This window comes from Aegilops tauschii, chromosome 4 (assembly GCF_002575655.3).
Source record: "Aegilops tauschii subsp. strangulata cultivar AL8/78 chromosome 4, Aet v6.0, whole genome shotgun sequence".
Taxonomy (NCBI): Eukaryota; Viridiplantae; Streptophyta; class Magnoliopsida; order Poales; family Poaceae; genus Aegilops; species Aegilops tauschii.
Genome location: NC_053038.3, coordinates 476,074,932 through 476,100,022, shown reverse-complemented (window position 1 = coordinate 476,100,022; position 25,091 = coordinate 476,074,932). Strand labels below are relative to the sequence as shown.

The window sequence follows — 25,091 nt, the reverse complement described above, 5'->3', positions numbered from 1 at the left end:
TGACGATCTTGACTCCCTCAAGTTGGACCACCTTTCTTGGTTGCGTTGGCTCGATGAAGACTAGTTGATTGCTCCCCCATACTCCACTATGGGTGAGCCACTCTTCCGCACATCTTCACAAGTCCATTGTCACCACAATGGACGGCAAGCTTCAAGCATTTGATCTCTTCATGATGCTTCACTTGAACTTGCACACCGCAACATCTTCACAAGTCCATTGTCACCACAATGGACGGAAAGCTTCAAGCATTTGATCTCTTCATGATGCTTCACTTGAACTTGCACACCGCAACCTAACCCCACAAAGAACTCTCACGAAGACCATGGGTTAGTACACAAAGCGTAATTGACAATGCTTACCATACCATGGGATCGCTTGATCCCTCGGTACATCTTGTGCGCTTTGTGTGTTGATCAACTTGATTCACTCTTGACTTAGTCTTGATCAACCTTGACTCTTTCCAACTCTCTTCATTTGGATGATGTCTTGAAGGTAAACATGAATGATCACACAATCTTCTTCTTCAAGACATGCTTGCAATAAGCTCAACTCTCACATGACCAATCTTTGGATAATTCCTTAATAACACATTGGTCACCACATAAACTCCTAGAAACCACCACATGGACTTCAAGAAATGCCTCTGGACAAATCCTTCAAATATAACTCAAGGCAACCATTAGTCCATAGAGATTGTCATCAATTACCAAAACTAAACATGAGGGCACCGCATGTTCTTTCAATTGGCTTCTCTTCTTATCAGAAATATACTGCAGCTACTCGGATGCTTGCATACGGAGTGCCCGGTGATCTCATTGATGAGTATGTCCGAATGAGTGAGTCGACCTTCCTAGACTCCATGTACAAATTCTGCAAGGCTGTGGTAGCAGTGTTTGGCCCGGATTACTTGAGAGAGCCAACTATTGCAGGTACAACTCAGTTGTTGGCGACCAATGCCAGTATGGGCTTTCCGGGCAAACAGTCATAGGGTTGAGATGGGGGCGAGCGCGCGCAGCCAAACATCGATGTGATCGCGGTGCTCCATGGCAAACCGGCCGCGCGAGAGGACGGCGTCGTTACGGCAAGCCTTGAGGGTAGCAGCAAGGGAGGGCATGGCCCTTCTGAAGACAACGACGTTGCGCCTTCTTCAAAGGTGCCAACAACAAAGATGCACACAAGCCATCATGTACACGAGCAAAAACAAATAATAAATAAGCTAGCCCAATGCGGAGAGCCAATTTGGCACCAAAACTAGCCAGCCTAAAGTACATAGCCAACATGGCAACGCATTGGAACGCTCACAAGAGGCCCGCAATGGTAGGCCCTAACCACTACTATATATTCTTGGTCGCGATGGATATTATTAGCCACCAATGGAATCACGTATATTTGTATATTCTTACTAAAAGAATGTGTTATACCGGGCGTACGTACAGACTCGGCCGTGGTTATTGTTGTGGTCGAGTAAATGTAGCGTACGTAGGACGATGTGTGCACTGTGCTATGCGTACGTATGAGTTACTGTTCCTTGTAGTCCTTGTTATTGTATGGGGCGAAAAGCTCGGCGATCCAGTTTGCCTTGCGGAGCGTAGCGGAGCCCAGGTCAGCGCACATGCCGTCGCTGTCGTGGATGCTGTAGGTGGAGATGCAGTGGCGGCGGTAGAACCGCGTGGTGCGGCGCATGGCGTCGGCCTCGCCGGCGACGTGCCCCATCATGGCCTTCACGGACGGCAGCTCGAACCGCCCCTCCAGCAGCCCCGACAGCCACCGGCACCGCAGCTCCGACGTGTGCAGGTTGGACACGCTCTCCACGAACCCGACGAACGCCATGTTGGGGATCAGCGGGTGGACCGTCCCACTGCCAAAAAACCAATGCACGTCAGCATCGATCGGTGCATATATGCAGCAGCAAAAGATAATCGCAGGCTATACACGTACCGGTAGAGCGACATCATGGAAGACTTGCCGACGACGAGGTCGCGGAAGGGCTTTGGCAGGACCTCGCGGAGCTTGTCCTTGCCCTCGAAGCCGGTGGCGAGGAAGACGAGGTCGGCCTCCACCTTGGTGCCGTCGTCGAGGACCACGCCGTTCTCGGAGAAGCACCACCCGGCGGAGGCCCTCTTGAAGCGGACGAGGCCGCGGTCCGCCATGTCGAAGAAGCCCTCCGGGAGGATGGCCATCTGGCAGCTGGCGTAGTCCTCGACGAAGGGGTGGTCCGGCGTCAGACCGTACCTTCCCAGCGGCAGCTTCCATGACAGGTATGACTCGATGAACTTGGACACCCCTGCCCGCTGCACCACCAGAATTCAAAACACAACACGTTGCTGTCAGATTGTGATATGCATGCATGCATGGTCTCCAGCATGCACACGTGCATGTTCTTGAGTCCCGATGTACGTAGTATCGAACGTACGCTTCTACGAATTTTCTGTATACGTGCATGAATTCTGACGTACACATACCAGTGGGCTCATGAGGCGGCAGAGGAGGGATCGGAAGAACCCTTGGTTGGGCCGCTCGTAGAAGAGCTGAGACAAGCGTGTGGAGTAGAACATGGAGAACGGCAAGCCCCAGATGGAGTAGGATGGCACCACCCAGTGCAGGGTCCGCACCAGCATCGTGCACGCCTGCCCTCCCTCGCCTGCAAACAAACCAGCAAACGCGACCGGTTAATGGGTCGATCCATATCAAACGGTTGTTTCCGCGACAGATTGTCAGCCCTTCCATATGCTTCTCTAAATCAGGGACGACTAATATGAATCGGGGGGAGTATTAAGTTTTAAGGAACCATTAAAATGTATACTCAAGTGAGTTTGTTAGGAAGCTAACTACCAGTCATGCATGCGAACAATTAGTTTGGAAGGTTCGTTTGGAACGGCAGATAATCTTTTGTTGCAAATCTGCTACGTACTACTGGTCAAACATGAAATACTTTGATACATACTATATGATTGAGTGACACATATAAATTGCTCATGCTTGGAGGTAGGTTGAAAAGTCAAGGCGGTATGCGTACTGATTGCGTCTAGTGTACTTTGAACTTGTGAATGCAAGAGACCTACCTAGGCATCCACGTGTAATATAGCTAAACTGTCTACTCTAGAAAGTAATACTAGATGCAATGATATGCGATGGGTCAAGACAAGAGTGACCTTTTCTGGAACAGGGTATCCGACTCTCCGAAATCTCTAAGGCACACGTCACCAAATATGGCATGTATTATTCAGACATCCACTTCATCGAATGATGGGACGCTTCCACAACATATATTACTATCCTGTTTTATTTTGTTTTGTTATAAGCTCTGTGTGAACTTGCTTGGCATATTCTTTTGCTGCAATTTCCTTGTATACACACGTTTACACGAGTACGATAGCTTATCTGCCTTCTGCTAGTTTCATGCATAGTTCCATGTTGAATTTTGTCCATATTTTAGGAGAATTTTAGTTCAAACCATGTTAAATCTTCCAATCAATATATACGCACCTTGGTTTGCCTGGGCGCATTCGTTGGCTAGATCAATAGCGCTCTTCTTGTACCCAACCACCACAGCCTTCTTGCCTCGCATCAGTTCAACGGTCTCCTCCTCGCTCAGCTTGCAGTAGTCCAGCGAGTGCATCACCGTCCCCTTGAACACCTCCGGCCCCTTCCCCGGCGGGAACACGGGCATCCGCGGCACGTCGCCGTACTTCCCCGTGCACATCACCACGAACTCGAACTTGTAATACTGCAGATTACCGTGCGCGTGAGATCGATTGAATACAAATTATCTCGAAACAAGCATGCAAAGCATGTCAAAGTTACCTGAACGGTGTTGGAGTCGCCGGTGACGATGCCGACCTCCCACATGGGCTTGCCACGGAGCGGATCCTTGCCGGTGCCGCTCCACAGCTCGGTGAACCCGGCCTCGGCGCCGCCGAGGAACTTGATGTCCACCACCTTGGACCCAAACGAGATGTAGCGCCAGAGGTCGAACTCGTCGGCGTAGCCCTCGAGGTAGTCGACGATCTCCGTGTGGGTCGGAAACGACGGGTCGTCGCGGTTCTTCCACGAGTAGTCGGAGAACTCGTAGTCCGGGCGCGGCGTCTGGAGCCGCGTGGTGCGGTAGACACAGTGCTTCCACACCCCGCCGACGGACGGCGTTGCCTCGAACACCACGGGGTCGTAGGCCGCCATCTGCTTCGCCGCGGCCAGGCCGCTGATCCCGCCGCCGATGATGGCCACACGGGACACCGGAGGAACGGCCTCCCTCGTGGCCCGTGCCGCTTGTCCTTGCGCCATGGCCATCGTCTACCCGAGGTGTTGGATGGAACTGGCTGTGTGTGTGGTGATCGATGTGATCGAGGGATGTGTGCGCACTGGCTAGCTGCTTCTTGCAGGCGTAGCTAGGAGGCTGGGTAGGAAGGCTGCGAGAGAGCTAGAGCTGGAGGCGCTGTTGAGCTTTGTGTGTGTTGGTGTCGACAAGGGCAGGGCCTGGTGTATTTATAGGGTTAGGGATGCTAGCACGGGGGCTCTCGAGCATGTGAGTTTTCCACTGTGTCTCTTAGAAAACGTACGGAAACGTAGGGAGAGAAAAAATGCCGCAGCTAGGTCGGAGGTATGCAGGTCTGGAGAGCACGCATCCTCTTTTTCTCTTGGCTTTTCATATTCAATCTTTCATATCTTTTGAACCAAACGTCTAAATTAAGTTTATTTCATATTTGTGTTTCTGGTGACCAGGTCTTTCAAATGAGATCCGTTTTAATGAGTTTTGGAATTTTTGTTAAGTTTCAACCTTTAGAACTTGGTACGAGCGACCGACAGAATCGTAAATTCCCGAACCAGTGGCCAACAAAATCCTAAGTTTTAAATTTCAACCCTAAAACTTGGTACAAGCGACCGACAAAAACCTATATTTCAAAAACTATGACGGACAAAATCGCAAGTTTAAAAATGAAATTTTTAAACTTGATGTGCCCTCGTGCGGGATCCAACGACTTTGCAGATCGCAGGGCGATTGGGCAGCTGGCACGGGTTGGGCAGGTGCGTGCGCCAGCGAACTTCCAGCATGCAGGTGCACACCAATGCCAACATCTTACCATCCACCTAGAACGAAAATGACACGGTGTGTACCCCTATAAAATTACATATGTTGACACTTCAAGTTGGGGTGTCAAACATTATGCGTACACACAAAAAATATCAAATAAAACGATTTGGACCCATTGTCCGTATAAAATCACACATGCATATCACTTCGAGTTGGGGTGTTACAAATTAATCATGGGCTATTTCAAAGTTTTGTCGAAGTCATTTTTCATGAAAAAGAAAGGGGGTGGCGCATGGCAACAAGGCTGAGACAAGGTTAGCGCGGAGGCGAGCATAGCAGCGAGGCCAAGATAGGGTTGACACGTCTGGCCGCAGCATCCCAGTGAGGCCTTACCAGGACCTGATTGGGGACGCCGCGACATCGATCGCATAGGACAGGAAGGAGTTCACATGTTCAAGGGAGAGTTGATGAGTGGTTTTCATTTTACGCGGCGCGGAGTAGGCCGTGCCGGAACAGAAACAACGTGGCTTGCGTAAACTAGCATAATTCTTTTTTACCGTAAAGTGTAGCACATACGTATCGTACGTGCGTTAAGCCGGCCACATGGCATAATTCTTTTTTACCGTAAACTAGGCATGCATGCACGACCGTGTCAAGCCGGCCCCTCCATCTCGTTCCTCTGATCATCTGGATCGGGAGAAACTTAGGGCGTGTTTGGTTGCCGTGTGCAACAGTGCCTGCATCGCATACACTTCTCTACTCAGTCTGGCTATGCAAATGCAGCCTCAAATGCACCATATGCATGTTGTTTGGTTGCCTGCATGCCTTCTTACTTGCATGGGCTGAACCACACTACCTGGTGTTTTTGGTTGCCTGTATGTTAGTCCACAAACCCAAGGCATGGTGTTTGGTTGTAAGCAAGGCCTGATGTGTGGTAACCTCTTTGGCTAGTTGGTGAGGTTACCACCACACTTCGGCATCACACATCATAAGCACAACAGACTATAAACAGAGCATCAACTAGCATAATTCAGATATAAGCAGTATCACGGAGATAACAGTTCAACGCATAAACCATCAACTAGCATAATTTGATAGTACGCTCGAAAGAGGTGGCCCGGCCCTACTCCTTGGCGGCGAAGGCGTCGTCGTGCTTCCCGCACTTGTTGACGACCTCAATGCCATCGTCGTCGAAGATGATGACCTTGAGGGTGTCGGGAGTGAGGAGCTTGAACGTCACCATGTAGCCGATCTCTTGATCTGATGAACGGCTGCGTAGGTGGCCCAACCCTGATCCAGGGTCACCCTGTCGTTCATCAGCTTGACCGTCACCTTCCAGGAGCAGCCGGTGTTGTTCCTGAGCTTGAACTCCGTCGGCACCGCGATGAAGTGCTTGGTGAAGTCCAGGGGCATGGGATGCACTCAAGCTTCAGTGCAAGGATGACCTTGCAGAAGTGAGTTGGGCCATCCTCCTGATGGTAGTGGCCGTAGTTGCGGCGCTTGTTGCTGGGGGCTCCTCCATGCCCTCGTCGTCGCCACCCTCAGGCGTCTTCGGGTCTTCCTCGGCGGTGGGCGGCAGCTCAACCTCATCGCGCATTGGGCGAAGGGGCTACTTGCCCTTGCTATCAACGGCCGGGAGCACCTCCGTGTCCTCGATCTGCACACAAGTCATGGAGTCAGGCATTGCACAGAGTTCATGGCTAATTCAAGAGCTTGTAGTTAAAACGGAATGACTGTCACTCTTCTCCTCCTCTCCATCCCCCCTATATTTACTCACCCTGCCCACCACTATTTACCCACCCCCTCTCTTCTCTCACTGTCAACCTTCCTCCTCCCCATCGCCATGAGCTCTAGCTCCAGCTCCAATGCCAACCCCTTCCGTTGGGGTATTGGCTGGAGGGCCTTCTTCCTCGGGTGGACGGCTGGTACCGGACCAAGTTCGAGAACACCATGGAGGTGTGCTCAAACTTCGGCTCCATGGCTGACATGCAGAACGAATCGAATGCCGTGGTCATGAAGGCCACTAAAGAAGAGCTGAAGACGCTGATTCCTGACCCAGCGAAGGGCGCGATGGCAGTTGACATCATTCGCTGGGCATGAATCAGGCCGTCTCCGACGACCCTAAAAAGAGGAAGAAGTGGTGCAAGTACAAGACCTACTGGGCTCCTAATGACCGCCGTGCCGCAGTGTACTGGGAGACGGCTATCGCGCCGCCGACGGTCATCGGCGGGGAGCCTAAGGAGGAGGAAGAAGAGGCGGTGCACATGCCAGCTAGAGCGTCGGAGCCAGTCCCTCCTACCTGGCAGATCGACCTCGACTCCGCCGAGGACGACCCGCCGGCCGGCACGGCGATGAAGAAGAAGAAGGCCAGCGGCTCGACCAGCCGCTCCGCACGCCAGTGACGGCCGCCGCGGTCAGCCGGTGTCCGTTGTGTACCCCCTTTCCCCCTATTCCCCTATCCCCCAATCCCGAAATCTACCTTATGCATTCCGATCTTGCATGTATGAACTCCTATGAACTGCTATGAACTAGTATGAACTACCCCTATGTTTTTCTACCTCTATTCCCCATTCCCCTCCGCCGTGGATCGAATCTATCGCCGTGGATCGAATCTAGCGTGCATGTCGAAGAGAGAGAAGTGCTTACCGCCATTGATGGAGTCCGGTGGTCTTGTTCCTCTGCTCCGATCCGCCGCCGCCGGCGATGGAGTCCGGTGGTCTTCTTCCTCTGCTCCGATCCGCCGCCGCCGGTGAGAGTTGGGAGAGTGGGGAAGAGTGGGGAGAGGGAGCGGTGAGGGGCGGTGAGGCTAATAACTGCCGGTGCTTCGGGAAGCAACGCGGCTTCTCGAGGGTGGCCGCGCGCGTGCAGCCGCATCCGCCCACGTGCACCGCTCGGGCCTCGCCCTAGAGAAACTGACGATTCGTGCCTTCCCAATGAGGCAGGCCCAGAGCTGCTTTAAACATCGTGCTATGCAGGCCCAATAGTAAAACCAGGCAATCAAACAGCCCACACTCGCGCCTGGTTAGAATCGATGCGGGCAATCAAACACACACTTAATCGTACATAGCTTTGGACCGGGGAACAAGGAAAGGGGTGTGTAACCCGGACGACGGCCAACGATCTCGACCGTGCCTGCCTATTTTTGGCTACGAGCGCGCGCCTACATACACGTTCCTTTCAGCCCTAGCTAGCCTGACCTTTAATTTGGTTGTTGCCACGTCTTGTCGCGTTGTTTCATCCGTGCTAAGCTGCATGCGGACTATTCTTTGGTACTTTTACAAGTAGCAAACCAAATTAATACGAGAAAACAACTTGAAAACTTCAACGGATAAATCAAACTACTGTGCTGAAACTCCTGCAGCTCTTGTGAATAGTACTCCCTCCGTTCCTAAATATAAGTTTTTTTAAAGACTTCAATATGGACTACGTAAGAAAAATGAGTGAATCTACACTCAAAAATATGTTTATATACATCTGTTTCAAGCATAGTAAAATCTCTAAAAGGACTTATGTTTAGGAATAGACCATATATAAAGAATTTGGTACATTTTCATAATGTTGAATTTTGCTACACATCCACTTCCGTGCCGTAGCTAGGTATCACTCTTTTTCTTGGCGGGACGCTTCCCTTGTTTAAAACCCTATCCTTTTTATTTCATCATGATCCAAGGAAAAGAAATAACACTCCCTTCACACTATTTCAGAGGAGCTTGTAAAAAAACTTGCAAGCCCTCGCGTCGCTCCCTCCCCAGGGGCGACACGGGCGGCGACCAAATCGCCAAGGCCTCCGGCCACCACACCCAATCCCACCCCTCGCCATTGCCGGCGCCTCTCGCGGGCAAAGCTCTTGTGGAGGAGGCGGCGGCGGGGCTCCTTTTCTCGCGGCAGGCGGCTCCTCTCACGAGCAGGGGATCTCTGAGCGGGGCGATGTCGGGCGGAGGGCGGCGGCCGGAGCAACGTCGTGCCTCTTGCGGGCGGCGAGTGGGGCGCCGAGGCGGCGGCCTCGGTCCGGGCTCCTGATGTGGCCGAGGTGTGGACGGCGCGTGCTCGCGCGGCGGCGGCTCGGATCCGGCTGTGCGCGTGGGGCGCAGTGACTGGCCGGGTGCGGTGGTTGCAGGCGTGCGTCGGGCGCGGTGACTAGCTGGCGTGGCGGGTGTCCTTCTCTGGAGTGCGAGGTGTGCTGCGGAGGGAGATCCTGCTCATCTGCTCTGCTGCTTCGCCTGTGCAGCCCCGATTGGATCTAGTGCAAGGTGCATCGATCTGGGTGCTGCGCTTCGCGATGCGGCGTGGGTTGCTGCGGTGGAGGTGGCTATGGTGGTGTTGCGGTGGTAGACGGCAGCTTCGACCAGGGGGTGGTGCGTGTCTGGTGTGGGTGGCGGTCGGTGGTGGTAGGTGGTCGGCGCATCTTTGGGAGAAATCTTTGCTCCGGCCTTCTTCGGAGCCGGCGACGGCGGTGCCCGCGGGTGCCGTGATCTTTCTTGGAAGCGTCGTCGTGGAGGTGTGCTCCTCCTCCCCACGGCTTTGGCTCCGGAGGGAAACCTCAGATTCGCTGGGTCGGGCGATGGAGGCGTTTTCGCGTCTTTCTCCTCCTTGGGGGCATCGTCTCGGAGCCAGCTACGACTGGGAGACTGGTGGATTGCGGCATCTTCGCCGTGGATGGCGGCATCTTCGCCACGTAGTTTGCTGAGAGGGGGTGCCGGTTTCTGTTTGGCAACGATGATGTCGTCGAGAGGAGCTCGGGTCGCGGCGTGGACTTCGGTAGTCGGTTCTTTCCGGCATGTCCGAGGTGCTTTGAGGGCACGGTCGGCGCAAGTCCTGCATATTTCCCTGGTGAGGCTCGTCGTCAAAATCGGAGCTGTCGGCTGCTTGTGCGTGTGGCCATCCGGTGGCATGTGCCGTCGTGGCTTCTGTGCGGCTGTCTGCGGGTTGGCTTCGCGGTTGGAGCTCAATGGTGAAGTCGGAGTCGCTCGTTCGAGGCAACCGGTGATGACGATGACGCTTGTGACTCCTCGACGAATGCCTTTCTTCTTTGCAGCTTTGTGTCCCATCGGTGGCCAGGTTGGCCGGTGATGCCCATGTCACGTGGGTTGAGTTATATCGGTTTTAGCCCGGTTTTCCGTCAATTAACCGGGCAATTCTCTTCTTCTTAATTAATGAAAATGGCAAATCTTTTGCCTCGTTTCAAAAAAAAAAACCACCATTTCAGACCCTGAATGGTACACATGTGTATCCCTCCTTATCTCCCTGCAATAACGAAAACATCAATCTTTCAATGGCTTCGCCTTAGGCACGGTGGATCTCTCCCGGATGAACTATGGAGCCATTTGCCTTATTCCTAAGGTCAAAGGGGCGGATAATATCAAACTTTTTAGACCCATTACCTTGATCAACGTCCCGTTCAAAATTTGTGCGAAAGTGTATGCATCGCGCTTGGCTCCGGTCGCTCAACGAGTGATTAGCTCTAGTCAAACGGGTTTCCTCAAACACCGTAACATTCTCGAGGGACCAATTGTGTTACAAGAGATCGTTCACGAGTTGAAAAGGACCAAGGCACAGGGAGTGCTTCTCAAATTAGATTTCGAGAAAGCGTACGATCGCGTGAACTGGGAGTTCGTGCGAGAAGTCCTCCTCAAAAAGGGGTTTGAGGCAGGATTCGTACATCGTATCATGCACCTCGTGTGTAGTGGGCACACGGCGGTCAATATCAACGGCACAATGGGCAAGTTCTTTCCTAACAAGCGTGGTCTCCGTCAGGGAGACCCAAGTTCCCCGCTTATCTTCAACTTTGTTGCGGATGCCTTGGCGGCCATGATTAATAAAGCAAGGGCAGCGGGTCACATTAAAGGGCTCGTTGCGCATCTGATTCCGGGTGGGGTCACACATTTGCAATACGCTGACGATACGATGCTCTTACTCGAACCCGACGACCACAGCTTAGCAACTACCAAGCTACTCTTGCTTGCGTTCGAGATCTTATCAGGGCTTAAGATCAACTTTCTGAAAAGCGAAGTGATCACCATTGGGATGGATGATCTAGCTAGCTCGCGGGTTGCGAATCTCCTTAATTGCAAGCTAGGGAGCTTTCCAATTAAATACTTGGGCCTCCCGATTTCGACCAAGAAACCTACCATAGCGGAATGGGAACCGCTTTACGGGAAGGTCGCTAACCGAGTGAGCCCTTGGAGGGGTAGGTTTATGTCCTCGGCGGCGAGGCTAATCCTAACCAACTCGAGCTTATCTTCCCTCCCTATTTTCACTATGGGGATGTTCCTACTAGCGGATGGGGTTCACACAAGACTCGATACCCCTGGCTCCCGGTTCTTTTGGGAAGGAGCCGGGACCAAGCGCAAATATCACTTAGTGAAATGGGCAGCAGCGTGTAGGCCAAAAAAATTTGGCGGCCTAGGTATCACGAATTCTAAACTCATGAACGTGGCATTGCTAACTAAGTGGTGGTGGCGTCTTGCCCAAAACGAGTCGGGGCTCTGGGCAGACATCCTTCGAGCCAAATATTTCCCGGAGGGGAATCTGTTCAAGGCTAAAACCAACGGTTCGACCTTTTGGAACGGGATCCAAGCGGTACGACCGGCGTTTTCAGTTGGTGCACAGTTCCGGGTAAACAACGGCAAGTCCACACGGTTCTGGCTCGATCATTGGTGGGGTCAGGAGCCGTTATGGCAATCCCATCCGGAATTGTACCAACTGGCAACGGACACTAACATTTTCGTGGCCGATGCTTTACGCGTCCACCCTCCAGCCATTTCGTTCATCAGGAATCTAGAGCCCAGGGAGGCTGCAAGCTGGGACGCTTTGACGGTTGACTTGGGTGGTCTGAACCGTAACACTGGGGCGGACGCGATATCGTGGAAGTTGACCGCTTCTAAGCGATTTTCGGTCAAGTCCTTATATGACAAGCTATCTTCGGGGCCTACATTAGATATAGCTAGGGGGCTATGGAAGGCTGCCATCCCTCTCAAAATCAAGATCTTCTTTTGGCAAATGTTTCGCAACCGCTTACCTACGTCGGACAACGTTGCCAAACGAAATGGGCCGGCGGACGGCACATGCACCACCTGCAATTTAGGGGAAAACGCGAACCACGTCTTCTTTGGTTGTGTGCTTACTAGATTTGCGTGGAGTGTAGTGAGAGACGCTTTCAACCAAAATTGGAACCCTCAGTCTAGCCACGAATTGATGTCTATCTTAACGGCGCAAAGAGGGGCCAATGCTAAGATAGTTTGGAGATGCGTTGGGGCGCTTCTTTGGTCCCTCTGGACGGTTCGAAACAAAATTACGATTGAACACAAATTCCCGACCCACCCCGCTGATATTATCTTCAAATGCCATATTTTCCTTCAGGTCTGGGCTCCACTGGGGAAGAAGCGTGACTTCGAGCGCATGAACGAGGCCATGGAGCTGATCAAGACTTCCATGATGAAGGCGCGGCACGGGACGATGGCTGCCCCATGATCCTCCTCGTGCTGCTAGCTCTGGCCTTGCTACTCCGCTTTTGTGTTTCCGAGCTTGTGGTTGTGTGCTACTTAGTTTTATCTTGAGCCATGGGCTCGTTGGACTTGTTATTTCTGGTTTGTAAGACTGTTTGCGTGGATTCTGCCTGGTGGCTTTATTAAGTTAAAGCCGGACGCTTCTAGCGTCTATGTTTCAAAAAAAAAAAATCATCCCTGATTATTTATGTATATATGATAGCGAATACACTAAACCAACATGACTAGCCGGGTCGTTGTATTGAGAGTACACAATTAATGTGCATGTATGTATGTCCACTGCTTATGAACTCCAAAAACCAACCAGAAGACTGGGCATGGCTGACCTTGAACACACATATGCATACAGCCAGGCATAATATTAAGAAAACAGGAATTAGGTCGAGCAGCAAGTGTATGTTGCATCTGAACTTTCTATCAAGACCGTGTCTTCAATTCGAGCTTTGACCTCGGCGTGGACCGTATATACAATTAGTACACTGATTAGGTTAGCAATCGTTGCTGACAACATGCATAAACGAGTAAATATCGGCCACATGATCCCTTATGATTCTATTTGGTGTAGTTGTTGCACGATTACATGCGAGATTAGGTGAGTTACGATTTATGGTGGTGCATATAATCCAATATATTAATCGTGTGTGATCATTGGAGAAATCTATATGTGCCACGTACATCTAATAATTCAGTACATTTGCTTCCAAAACTGATCTAATTTGCCTGACACTTTCCGATGCATGGAAATAATAGGGTTAGCTAGATGCGTGTAAATTAAAATATGCAATGCATACATAATACTTGAAAAACTATTTTAGATGGATGAGGTTTACAAACATATCCTGGAATAGTGGAATACTGGGTTAAATTGGTTAGTTTGAGATGTGTGTACATAACGAACTTGCTAAGTAGTTGTGAAGCCGTGTACTTTGTTAGGTGCTTTATTTATAAAGCGGCTGAGAGCCTGTTTCGAGAATTATAGGCATTCATTATCATGTGGGGTTGCAAAAAATGACCGTACACGTAAGCGCTGTTTGAAATGATAGCTCTAGAAAATGACAGAGATTTTCTTTTAGTTTAAGTATTTATGTGTCCATACGTTGCCATGGGGCCAAATATATTTGAACACCATAAGAGGTACAAGACAAATCTTGATGCAAAACCAATAGACAAAATAAGATTATGTTTTGGTTATAAAGCATAGATTCTTTGTCATTTCTTAAACTGATAAATTAGGTATATGTGCTCCTAATCGATTTGATTTAGTGGGTTAACAAATATAAGGGATTGATTGATATTTATTTGCTTATGGGCGTTAAATTGTTGCTATTTATTGGATTATCAAAGATGTCTGACCGCTACCAGGTTTTACCATAAGAAAGAATTTATTTACGGGCCACAATTTATTGCTATATTATGATTGATCTGGTTTATTAGGTTATCAAAGATTGGTTTGATGAAAATCAGAAGGGATGGATAACTGGGAAAATCGATGGAGGGTGTGTGGACGAAGAGGTGGTGGGAAAAAGTTGACGTAAGATGGAACCTTACATTCTTTCTAAATAAACTAGGATAATGACCGTGCGTTGCAACAAGATATAAATATTCTAGTACATTAGCTTGTGATTTACCTGCCTATATTAAGTTGATTGTGTAAAGAAGTATTTATCAAATCCTTCCCGTGATTTACCTTATAATTTGATGAGAAGTTTGGTAAGTAATATTCAAGTGAAATTGGTCCAGAATGTAAGTAAATAAAGATTGTTAATTATCATAACGAGAAGGTGGTGAGAAGAAACATGAAATATGAAACCTTACTTTCCTTTTAAGTAGTAATAGAGATAGAGATTCCAATGACATGCCGTTTTCTGCATACTCATAGACCTTTGGGAAATTAAAGATCCAACCATTCCAAATTACTTTAAATCGGATGGAATTTGAGAACACTTTATACGTGAAAAAGGAACGCGCTTCCGGCAAATTTCCAGCTCCATATCATCTGCATCAATCCCACAAACCATTTGAAAATGCGATCAAAATCACTATCCCTATTTTTAATACAAAAAATCGTTGTTTTCAAAACTAATCTTAAACCGTGTGGATTGTGTGAAAATGTTCTAGATGAGAAGAAATCTCCTTATCAACATATTTTCAATGGTATATTACACGTTTTGTTGGACAAGAAACGCAGAAGTTCAACATTTCGCCAAATGTAGTTCGGCTACTGAAGCGAAGACAAATCAATGACATAAATAGAATATTATGTGAGTAGTAACAGAATATTAATATATATTAGGTATGTGCCCCTTGCGTTGCCACAGAGCCAAATATATTTTAACACAATAAATGACCATGCGGGACAAGTCTTGATGCAAAATAAATTGATAAAATAAGATTATGTTTGGTTATAAAGTATAAATTTTCTTCCATTTCTTGAATCGATACAAAAATAGGTATGTTTTCGTGATTGATGTGCTTTATTGGGTAACCGAATATAAGAGATTGATTGATATTTATTTTCTTATGGATGCAAATTTATCATTATTTATTGGGTTATCAAAGATGTCTGACCGGTATGAGGTTTTACCACAAGAAATAATTAATTTATTTACGGATCATGAATTTATTGCTATATCATACATTTGTCTCATTTATTGGGTTACCAAAGATTGTCTTGATAGAAAATCGGGATGATCCGATAGAGGATGGGAGGATGGATGAAGAGGTTGTGGAAAGAAAAATCAAGGTAAGATGAAACCTTGCGTTCTTTTTAAGTAGTACTAGAACAATGTCGTGCGTTGCAACGGGATATAAATATTTTAGTACGTGCAAACCAACCTGTGGTTGGATGGTTAGAGGGACTGTGGTATCCCCAACTGAAAGGATCGATATAGTTGACTAAAAGGGGGGTGAATAGGCAACTAATTTTTTTTAGCTTTTCTTTACCAATTTAAACTTTTCATCAAAGTAGGTTGTCTAGATATGTAACTAGGTGAGCAACATATATTATGCAACAACAACAACAACAAGCACACAAACAAGCAAGGGATGCAACACAATATAAGCTTGCACAAGTAAAGGTATGAGATAACCAAGAGTGGAGCCGGTGAAGACGAGGATGTGTTACCGAAGTTCCTTCCCTTTGAGAGGAAGTATGTCTCCGTTGGAGCGGTGCATGTGGAGGCACAATGCTCCCCAAAAAGCCACTAGGGCCACCGTATTCTCCTCGCGCCCTCACACAATGCGAGATGTCGCGATTCCACTATTGGTGCCCTTGGAGGCGGCGACCGGACCTTTACAAACAAGGTTGGGGCAATCTTCACAACTTAATAGGAGGCTCCCAACGACACCACGAAGCTTCACCAAAGTGGAATATGGCTTCGCGGTGACCTCAACCGTCTAGGGTGCTCAAACACCCAAGAGTAACAAGATCGGCAAGGGATTAGAGGGGGGAATCAAATTTCTCTTGGTGGAAGTGTAGATCGGGGCCTTCTCAACCACTCCCTAGAAAATCAACAAGTTTGATTGGCTAGGGAGAGAGATCGAGCGAAAATGGAGCTTAGAGCAACAATGGAGCTTGGGGATGGAAGAGGTAGTCAACTCGGAGAAGAAGTCTCCCCTTATATAGTGATAGGACAAATCCAACCGTTATCCACTTACTTAGCCCGCGAGGTGCGGTACTGCCGCACCAGACATGCGGTACTACCGCAAGGGCCTGCGGTACTACCGTATGCGTGGCAGGAGCTACACCAGCCCTGATGCGCTGAAGTAAAGAGCGGTAGAACCGCCGAAGCGGTACTACCGCTCCCCCTTGCGGTACTACCACAAGGCAGGGTTTGTCTGGGCTGGGAAGGCACGGACGAATAAAAATACATCCGTGGCTACTTCCGCTGAGAATCGATCTGTGCAAAAATCCGACGCGGTACTACTGCAAACAAGGAGCGGTACTACCGCATAGGGCGCGGATGTAAAAAATATTGCATCCGCCCCTACTTCCGCTCGTGCTATTGTGCCCAGCCTGAGGCCACGGTACTACCGCGCCCATGGAGCGGTACTACCGCAAGGGCCTATGGTACTATTGCGTCCCTGGCCAGTACTACCGTGGGCCTCTGCGGTACTACTGCTCCCATGAGCAGTACTACCGCATGCCACAGCACAAACAACACTAGGAGTCCTTCATATTGCAGAGACACGGATAAACGGTGGTTGCTTGATACATCTCTGTCGTATCTATAATTTTTGATTGTTCCATGCCAATATTCTACAATTTTTACATACTTTTGGCAACTTTTTATACTATTTTTGGGACTAACATATTGATCCAGTGCCCAGTGCCAGTTCCTGTTTGTTGCATGTTTTTTGTTTCGTAGAAAATCCATATCAAACGGAGTCCAAACGGGATAAAAACTGACGGAGATTTATTTTGGAATATATGTGATTTTTGGGAAGAGGAATCAATGCGAGACGTTGCCCGAGGGGCCCACGAGGGTGAGGGGCGCGCCCTGGGCCCTCGTGGCCACTCCGTAAGGCGGTTGGTTCCCTTCTTTCGCCACAAGAAAGCTAATATCCGGATAAAAATCGTGTCCAAATTTCAGCCCAATCGGAGTTACCACTAGTAGAAAAAGGGCCATTTGTCCCGGTTCATAAGGCCCATCTGTCCCGGTTGGGGAACCGAGAACCGGGACTAAAGGGTCGTTACTAATGCCTAGGCCTTTAGTCCCGGTTCTTATACTAACCGGGACAGATGGGCCTCCACGTGGCCGGTGTTGCGAGCCCAGGCAGGAGGCCCTTTAGTCCTGGTTGGTGGCACCAACCGGGACCAATAGGCATCCACGCGTCAGTTGTTCAGGGGCTAGGGTTTTTTGTTTTTTTTCTAAAAGGGGGGGATGGATTTGGGGGTTTTGTATGGTTAATTAAGGTGTTTCATATATTGTGTTAGGTAGCTAATTAATTAATAGAGAGAAGTGTCCTCTCTTATCTCCGTGCTTGGTCGACGCTACGTACTATACATAGAGAGGCCCTCGACACGCTAGCTAGTAAGAAAATGAAGGAAACCATTAAGTACACAAGTTTGTCATGCATACCGAGAGAAGTGATCGACCTCTCCTTCTCCGAGAGATTGGTCGAACAACAAGTTTTCGTATTATCTATCCGACACTACTGGCTACATACATATACAATATGTAAGATCTCTTACAATCCCCTAGCATTTGAACTCAACTTCCACATGGTATTCTCCGGCTTTATTGATGACGTGGTCAAGAAATAATCCCACCAATTCCTCTTGAATTGCTTTCATGCGATCTTGTGGTAGGAGTTCATTCCGCATCTGCCATGTCTAATTTGAAGAAGCGGGTTAATACATATATATGAATGAAACTCAACAGAAATGATGGTGTAATAAAATGAAATTGTGAATATTATTGCTTACGCACTTCATATTTTCTTTTAGAGTAGCCCCGCTTATTTTTCAAAGTCGCGTTGTAGATGAACTCACACACGTAGTATTCACAGTAATCATTCCCTTGTTCCTGCCACAAGCACTTTACGAGAAATAGAGGTCAATCAAACTGATAATGAAGCATTATAAATGGCATTGATGAAAGTAGCTAGAATCAACGGGAGATGCACGCAACTGGCTAGCTAGTAGTACTTACTTTCGGGTATCTATATTGCAGCTCCTTCGGCAGTCCCGGAGCTTCTGCGGTGAACTGTTTCCAAACCCTGCAAGACAAAGAAAATAATTATTACTTGAGATATCAGGAAATGAACAAAAAGTTGCCGATATGGTGCGATAATGATCGATTGAACTTACTTGTTGAGAATTTTAGTCATGTCCGCATAGGTCTCGGGATCTTTTCATCTCGAGTCTAAGACGGTTACTAGTCCCCGCTCAAGCTTAATCTCCAGGAGAATATAGTGGAAGCTGCGCACGCATGCATAACTCATCAATTACATTACTATAACCTCGCTCGAGTAATAAGGGAAATCAAATATGCACACAACAATAACACTCACTTGAAGTTGTAAGGAAAGAGTATTAAATCTTTGTTTTGATTTATTAACAATGATTTGAGCATGTTGGCCTCGTCCTCTTCGGCGTTCTTTGTAACCTGAAATTCATCTATGAGATTTGTGTTAATGAACCCAATATCATACATTTCTGCTTTTCTGCACTCGACGATCTTCAATCTGCATAATATAGTGAGGATAATTATAAATACATGCAATAAAAGAGCTGAGCTATATATAGAGACTTAATGACAGAAGTAGTACTTACAGACAGTAGCAAGTGACTGTTAATTTATCGAGGGCCTTTTGATTGAAGAACTGGAAGAACTCCTCAAATGGAACATGCAACAGATCAGTTCCAACGAGGTCGTGCTCCTCTTTAATTCTCAGATACAAAGTATTCGTCCCCCCAGACTCTCTGCAGGTTTTCATGTACCAATTATGGAATCTTCGCATCATCGTTGTTAGAGATTTTTCATCTTTGACGAGAGGCTTCCCGTACTCGTATCTGTGTTCGTCCACCTCCAAGAAATCATAATGTACATCATTGGGCAGGTAATCTCCAAGATTGCTATAACCGGGCACCATCCCCGGAGCATTAGCAGCGATGTCGCTAGACACATTGAGCGGGGGGCACGATTGGTTTGCTTGTTCGCCGAGCTGGGCAATTTTTTTCCCAGCTGCTCGTTCTTTTAACCTTTGATCACTGACAGTACTTCCCGACCGCTCGCTTCGAGATATGCCTTTTCAGTAATGCGCTCATAGTTGGTTTTCGGTGGAGACTTTGGTGGTTTCCTCAGGGCATCGATAGTGCGCTTTGCTTTCACCGGATCTACCTTCTCCTCCGGAGGTGGATGTCTCTTTGCTTTCAACCCTTCAAAGAAGTCCTTCACTTCGGTCCGCACGATCTTCGCGTTTTCCTCCGCGGTCCTCTCGTACGGTAACTTCTCTAGAGGCTTGAGAGGTGGACCGTATCTGTATTGCCTCCTGCCTCTGGCTGTACTGCTAGACGCCGGAGCAGACGGAGCGGCTGCAGCTGTCTTCTTTCGTGCTTGCTTACGAGGCGAAGGAGAAGGACTACGACGCGCCGAAGCAGCCGGGGCGGGGCGGGTCTCTTCCGCCCTTGCTGGCGAGGCGGAGAAGGAGGAGGATGGTGGCTGCTCGGGCGCGCCGGCGCAGGCGGAGAAGGAGGCGGAGTGCCACCACGCGTCGGAGAAGGAGGCTGAGTGCCCTGATCGTCACTCGCCGGAGGAGAAGGCGGTGGAGGAGGCGGAGTGCCCTGACTCGCCGGAGGAGGCGGAGGCATCCAGTTTGGAAGGTTGATGAGCTCCTTTCGCCATAGGCATGGAGTCTTCAGACAAGAACCCATCCGAGTCTCCCCTTCACCTATAGGGTGGTCAAGCTGGAGGTCCTCAAATCCTTCTGTGATTTCATCCACCATCACCCTAGCATATCCTTCTGGAATCAGCCGGCAGTGAAAAGTTGCGCCAGGTTCAGGAGGTGCAACAGAGCCAACAGCCGCCTTGACTTTCAATTCCATCCACTGCGTCATAAGGTGGCAATGCTGAGACTCCATGATAGCATCTACGGGGTAGCTAGCAGGAGCCGTGAAGACAGGCTCCTGAAGCAGCTCCGTGGAAGCCACGCTGCTTCTCCGCTGAGATGGCGGGGTAGCTTCGGGTGTAGCTTCGGCAGGTCGCGTGCTGCAAACTGCCTCTCGTTCCTCTAGCGCTTGTACCCTTGCGTGCAGCGCCTGTACACTACTGGAATCAGCTAATTTGCCATCTGCCAGCTCTTTGCCGTCTGCTAGCTGACGGCAAAGAAGCTCTTTGCCATCAGCTACCAAAAAGCGGACGGCAAAGAAGTGGCAGACGGCAAAGAAGCTCTTTGCCATCTGCGGGCTCTTTTTCGTCCGCCAGCGGACGGCAAAGATTCTTTGCCGTCAGCTGGCGGACGGCAAAGAGAGAGGTGGCCCCCACCCCCCGCCCATTTGGGGAAAACTTAACGCCCCACCTCTTTGCCGTCTGCCAGCGGACGGCAAAGAGGCAAAAGGGCGGACGGCAAATAGTGGCGGACGGCAAAGAGGAGACTACCTAACGGCCCGTACCCCCCCCCCCGCCCGTTACTCTCTGTTCTCTCCCTCTCTCTCCTCGCCGACGCGCACTACATCCCACCACACATCCCACCCCACCGCCGCCGCCCGCCGCGCGCCGCGCGCCGCCGTCCCCAGCACTCGCCGCCGCCCGGCGCCCCGGCCCCACCGCCCCGGGGCCCCGCCGCCCCGCCGCCCCGCCGCCCCATCGCCCTCCTCCACCGCCCCGGGGCCCCGCCGCCCCGGCCCCCCGCCGGCCACCTCCTCCACCGCCCCGCCCCCCTCCTCCACCGGCGACCTCCTCCACCGGCCCTGGCTCAGGTGAGCTCTACCCCTTTTTTCCTTTTTTTCTGTTTTTTTAGTTTTAGGTTTAGTTTTAGTTTAGTTTTAGGGCCGCAAACAACACACTAAAAAAAGTTCGTACATAATAAATAGTAAAAAAAACTACTCGGCGTCGCTATCTAGGTCAATCACGGTCGGGCCGTTGCCGCCGTCATCGTCGCTGCTGGAGCAGTTCGCGACGTCGTCCCAGTCCACCGGGACGTCGTCTGAATCCTCTTGCTCCTCCGCTGCCGGCGCCTTCTGCCACTCCTGCTGCCACTCCGGCGGCACCTGCGGCCACTCCGGCGGCGCCATCGCCGCCTGATGCGCCGCCATCGCCGCCTGCAGCGCTGCCTCCTCCTGGGCCTCCAGCGCCGCCTGCTGCGCCGCCATCGCCGCCTGCAGCGCCGCCTCCTCCTGGGCCTCCAGCGCCGCCGCCACGGCGGCCTCCTCCGCTGACTGCGCCAGGATCACGAGGAGCCCGGGCGTGTCCTCCGGGTCGCCGTCCTGCTGGAGCGCCGCCTGCTCCGGGGGGATCACAACCTCGGCCGGGGCTGCTGGGGCGGGGGTGGGAGCGGGTGCCCTGCGCGGCTGGGAGGGCCCGGCTCCACGGGAGAGATTGCCGACAGGGAGCCCTCGGGCGGCGCGCTTGAAGGCGCCGATGACGTCGTCGAACCGCTTGCCCTTCCAAAAATGGCGGCGGCCCTTCCGGTTGTAGCGTCCCCCGGGGTGCGCGCGAAGCTCTGCCGGCGTCGCCGGTGCGCCCTGCGTCGGGAATCCGTCCGCGGAGATCCTCCACGGCCGCGGAAGCTTCGCCGCCGGCGGCACGTAGAGGCCGAACCGAGCGAAAGACGAGAGGGCGGCGCGCGGAAGACGAGAGGGCGGCGTGCGGAAGACGAGATGGCGGCGTTGACCGCGAGGCATCGGGGCACGCGGGGCAGGCGAGGCGGCAGCCGGCAGCGCGGCAGGCGTGCAGCGCGGCAGCGGGAAGCGGGGGGCAGGAGGCGTCGGGGCACGCGGGACAGGCAAGGTGGCAGCGGGCAGGGGGGCAGGCGGCAGCGCCTCAGCGGGGGCGGCCGACGCGGCGGCCGAGGCGGAAGCGGGGGCGGCCGATGCGGCGGGCGAGGCGGAAGCGGACGGCAAAGGCACTAGAAAGTTTGCCGTCAGCGGCGGACGGCAAAGGCCTGCCGTTAGCCACTTAATGGACTGACAGCGCAATTATTGCCGTCCGCTCTCTTTGCCGTCCGCGGCAGACGGCAAAGGGCCTTTGCCGTCAGCCAGCAGGAAGCAGACGGCAAAGCAGTTGTTTACCGTAGCCTTCTTTGCCGGAGCCTTTTGCCGTCCGCGGCTGACGGCAAAGGTCTTTGCCGTCCGCCGTTCGAGCCTTTGCCGTCCGCCATGGCAGACGGCAAAATAGCTGTTTCCTGTAGTGGTAGTTGGGTCAACTCCTTTTTCTTCTTCCTCTCCCGGCGTTTGTAACCGCCTGCGTCGGGAAATCTAGCCTTCCATGAAAGGGAGCTTGGCGTGCCTCGTGTCCGTCCGGGGTGCTTAGGATTCCCGAGGGCCTCTGGGAGCTCGTCGTTCTCTCTGTCCGGAACGAACGTCCCTTGCTCCGCCTTTTCGATATACTCCTAAAGCTTCTCGATGGGTCTGTTCAACTGCTCGTCGGTCCAAACGCACTTCCCTGTTACAGGGTCCAAATTTCCCCCATCCCCGAAGAACCAAGTCCTGCAACGGTCTGGCCAGCGTCGCGTCTCTGGTTCGATCCCTTTATCAATGAGGTCATTCTCAGCCTTGTCCCACAACGGCCGGGCTTTCAGGTAGCCACCTGACCCCGTGCGATGGTGATGCTTCTTCTTTGCAGTATTTTTCTTGTTTGTCGCTGACATCTTCGCTGCTCTCTCAGATTTCTTTTTGGTGACAAATTCGGGCCACTGATCTTTGATCTTCTCAAATCGGCCGATGAATTCAGGAGTCTTGTCTTGGTCGACAAACGATGATTTCAGCTCATTCTTCCACCTCCTGAATAGCTCAGCCATCTTCTTAAGAGCATAAGCCATGATCATTGGCTTTTTAACTGGATTCTCCGGATCCTCCTCTGGCGGGAAGGTGAAATTTTCGTGCAGCGCGGTCCAAAGATCAGCTTTCTGCCTATCGCTGACATAAGACACCTGAGAGTCTTTGTCCTTAGGCTTCAACCATTGCTCGATGCTGATCGGGATCATGTCCCTCACTAGAACCCCGCACTGAGCATTAAATTTTTGCTTGGTCCGGAGGGGTTCAATCGGTTGACTAGCATGATCAATTTCGATGATCGTGTGCCTTTCATCCAGGCGCAACTTTCTCTTCGAGCCTCGTCTCGTTACCGAAGTGTTGCTCGATCTGGAGGGCTAGAAAAGAAGAAAAAGAAGAGAGTTAATATGTGTTCATACCAAAAAGAATTAATGCATCAATTAGCTATAGTCAGCACATGCTTAATTAATTAATATATATACCTGGCCGGACTCCGTTCGGTCACCGGAGCCTGCTTCTTTATCCTATCCTTCCCCCTCCATTCGGTCACCGGAGCCGTCATCATGGTGTCCTTCGTCCTCCATTGTTTGATCATCGTCGTAGCCTGCTTCTTCATCTTGTCTTTCAAGACCATCGGTGCATGTGTCGTTGAGAAACGACAAGACGGCATCACTTCCGTGTGCGATTATCTCCCCCAACACCGCTTCTTTTGCTTCGTCTCGGGGGTGTGGATCCATAGTTTCTGCAAATATTTACAACATGGCAATTATTATTCAAACATGACAGATGGATATATTAGTGGCAAATGTTGAACTAGCTAGCCAAGCACAATAAGGAATCATATTAGTGGCATGGCCTCGACGCTTCTCTAGGGTTTGGGGTGGCCTCGGCAACGCTTCAAGGGTTTGGGGTGGCCTCAACAACGCTTCAAGGGGTTCGGGGTGGCCTCGACGACAACGCTCTTTTAACTTGGTAAATTTGGGTGGCCTCGAGAGACTTTGTCGGGTAGGGGCGCGGCGGGAGGGGGTAGGAGACCGACATCATTTTTTATCTAGGGTTTGGGTGTCCTCGAGAGTTTTAGTCGAGCGAGAGGGCCGGGGGTGCTCCCGTGGTATAAGTTATCACGGTCGAGAGGGGGTTATATCGACAACGACCTACCCAATAAAAAATAAGAAAAGGAAGAAGAAGAAAAAAGAGGAGAAGAAGAAAGGAATGGAGGAGAAGAAGAAAAAATAGAATATTCTAATATTTTCTATTTTTTCTTCTTCTCCTCTATTCCTTTCTTCCTCTCCTCTTTTTTTTTCCTTTTTTCCTCTTCTTATTTATTTCTCCTCTTCTTCATCTTTTTCTTTTCCTTCTTCCTAAACTAAACATAAACTAAAATAATCCTAAAACTAAACGAAACAAAAAAATCCTATGAACAAAATTACAATAAAAAATCCTATGAACAAAATTACAATAAAAATTCTATGAACAATAAAAACAATAAAAATCCTATGAACAAAATTACAATAAAAATCCTATGAACAAAACACAATAAAAATTCTATGAACAAAATAAAAATTCTTTGCATATGAACATACAAACAATTGCATATTCTACAATATCATCATCATATTCTACAATAATATCACCAAAAATCCTAACTTTTGCATATGAACAGGGGGCCTGCTTCGTCGTCGGTGTCGGGGCGGGCGGCGGCGTTGGGGCGGGCGCGCGGCGGCGTTGGGGCGCGGGGAGGAAGGGGGAGAGGAGGGGGAACGGCACGGAGGCTCACACTGCAGGCGAGCGGCGGCGAGGTCGGGGCAGGGGCGACGGCGACGAGGTCGGGGCAGGGGCGACGGCGACGAGGACGGGGCAGGGTGCGGCGAGGCCGGGGAAGGGCAACGGCGACAACGGAGATGGCGGTGAGGTTGGGGCAGGGGCGGCGAGGCTGGGGCAGGGGCGACGGCGACGACGGAGACGGCGGCGATGTCGGGGCAGGGGGCGGCGAGGCCGGGGCAGGGGCGGCAGCCTGGCGGCGTCGATGTCGTCGGCGTCGTCGGGGCGGCAACTGTGAGATGGGAAGTGAAATTTTCACAAGTCCTGCTTATATACCAAGAGCATTGGTCCCGGTTCGTG

General features: G+C 50.7%; 1 protein-coding gene across 1 annotated transcript; it reads right to left on the bottom strand.

Moving 5' to 3' along the window:
* Window positions 1-1,188: 1,188 nt before the first annotated feature.
* Window positions 1,189-4,426, bottom strand: LOC109779586 (probable flavin-containing monooxygenase 1). The gene is made up of 5 exons (XM_073497380.1): window positions 3,806-4,426; window positions 3,488-3,728; window positions 2,464-2,642; window positions 1,940-2,292; window positions 1,189-1,859 (listed from the first exon to the last, which is right to left on the bottom strand). The coding sequence occupies exons 1-5, from the start codon at window positions 4,286-4,288 to the stop codon at window positions 1,520-1,522; spliced, it is 1,596 nt and encodes a 531-aa protein (XP_073353481.1). The 5' UTR covers window positions 4,289-4,426; the 3' UTR covers window positions 1,189-1,519.
* Between the last annotated feature and the right edge of the window lie 20,665 nt (window positions 4,427-25,091).

Excerpts from the sequence above, each read along its gene's own strand:
- LOC109779586 (XM_073497380.1), bottom strand. The coding sequence starts at position 4,288 with ATGGCCATGGCGCAAGGACAAGCGGCACGGGCCACGAGGGAGGCCGTT. Across the intron at positions 2,293-2,463 it reads GCCGCCTCATGAGCCCACTG|CGGGCAGGGGTGTCCAAGTT; the intron begins GTATGTGTACGT and ends CTGGTGGTGCAG. Across the intron at positions 1,860-1,939 it reads TCCATGATGTCGCTCTACCG|TGGGACGGTCCACCCGCTGA; the intron begins GTACGTGTATAG and ends GTTTTTTGGCAG.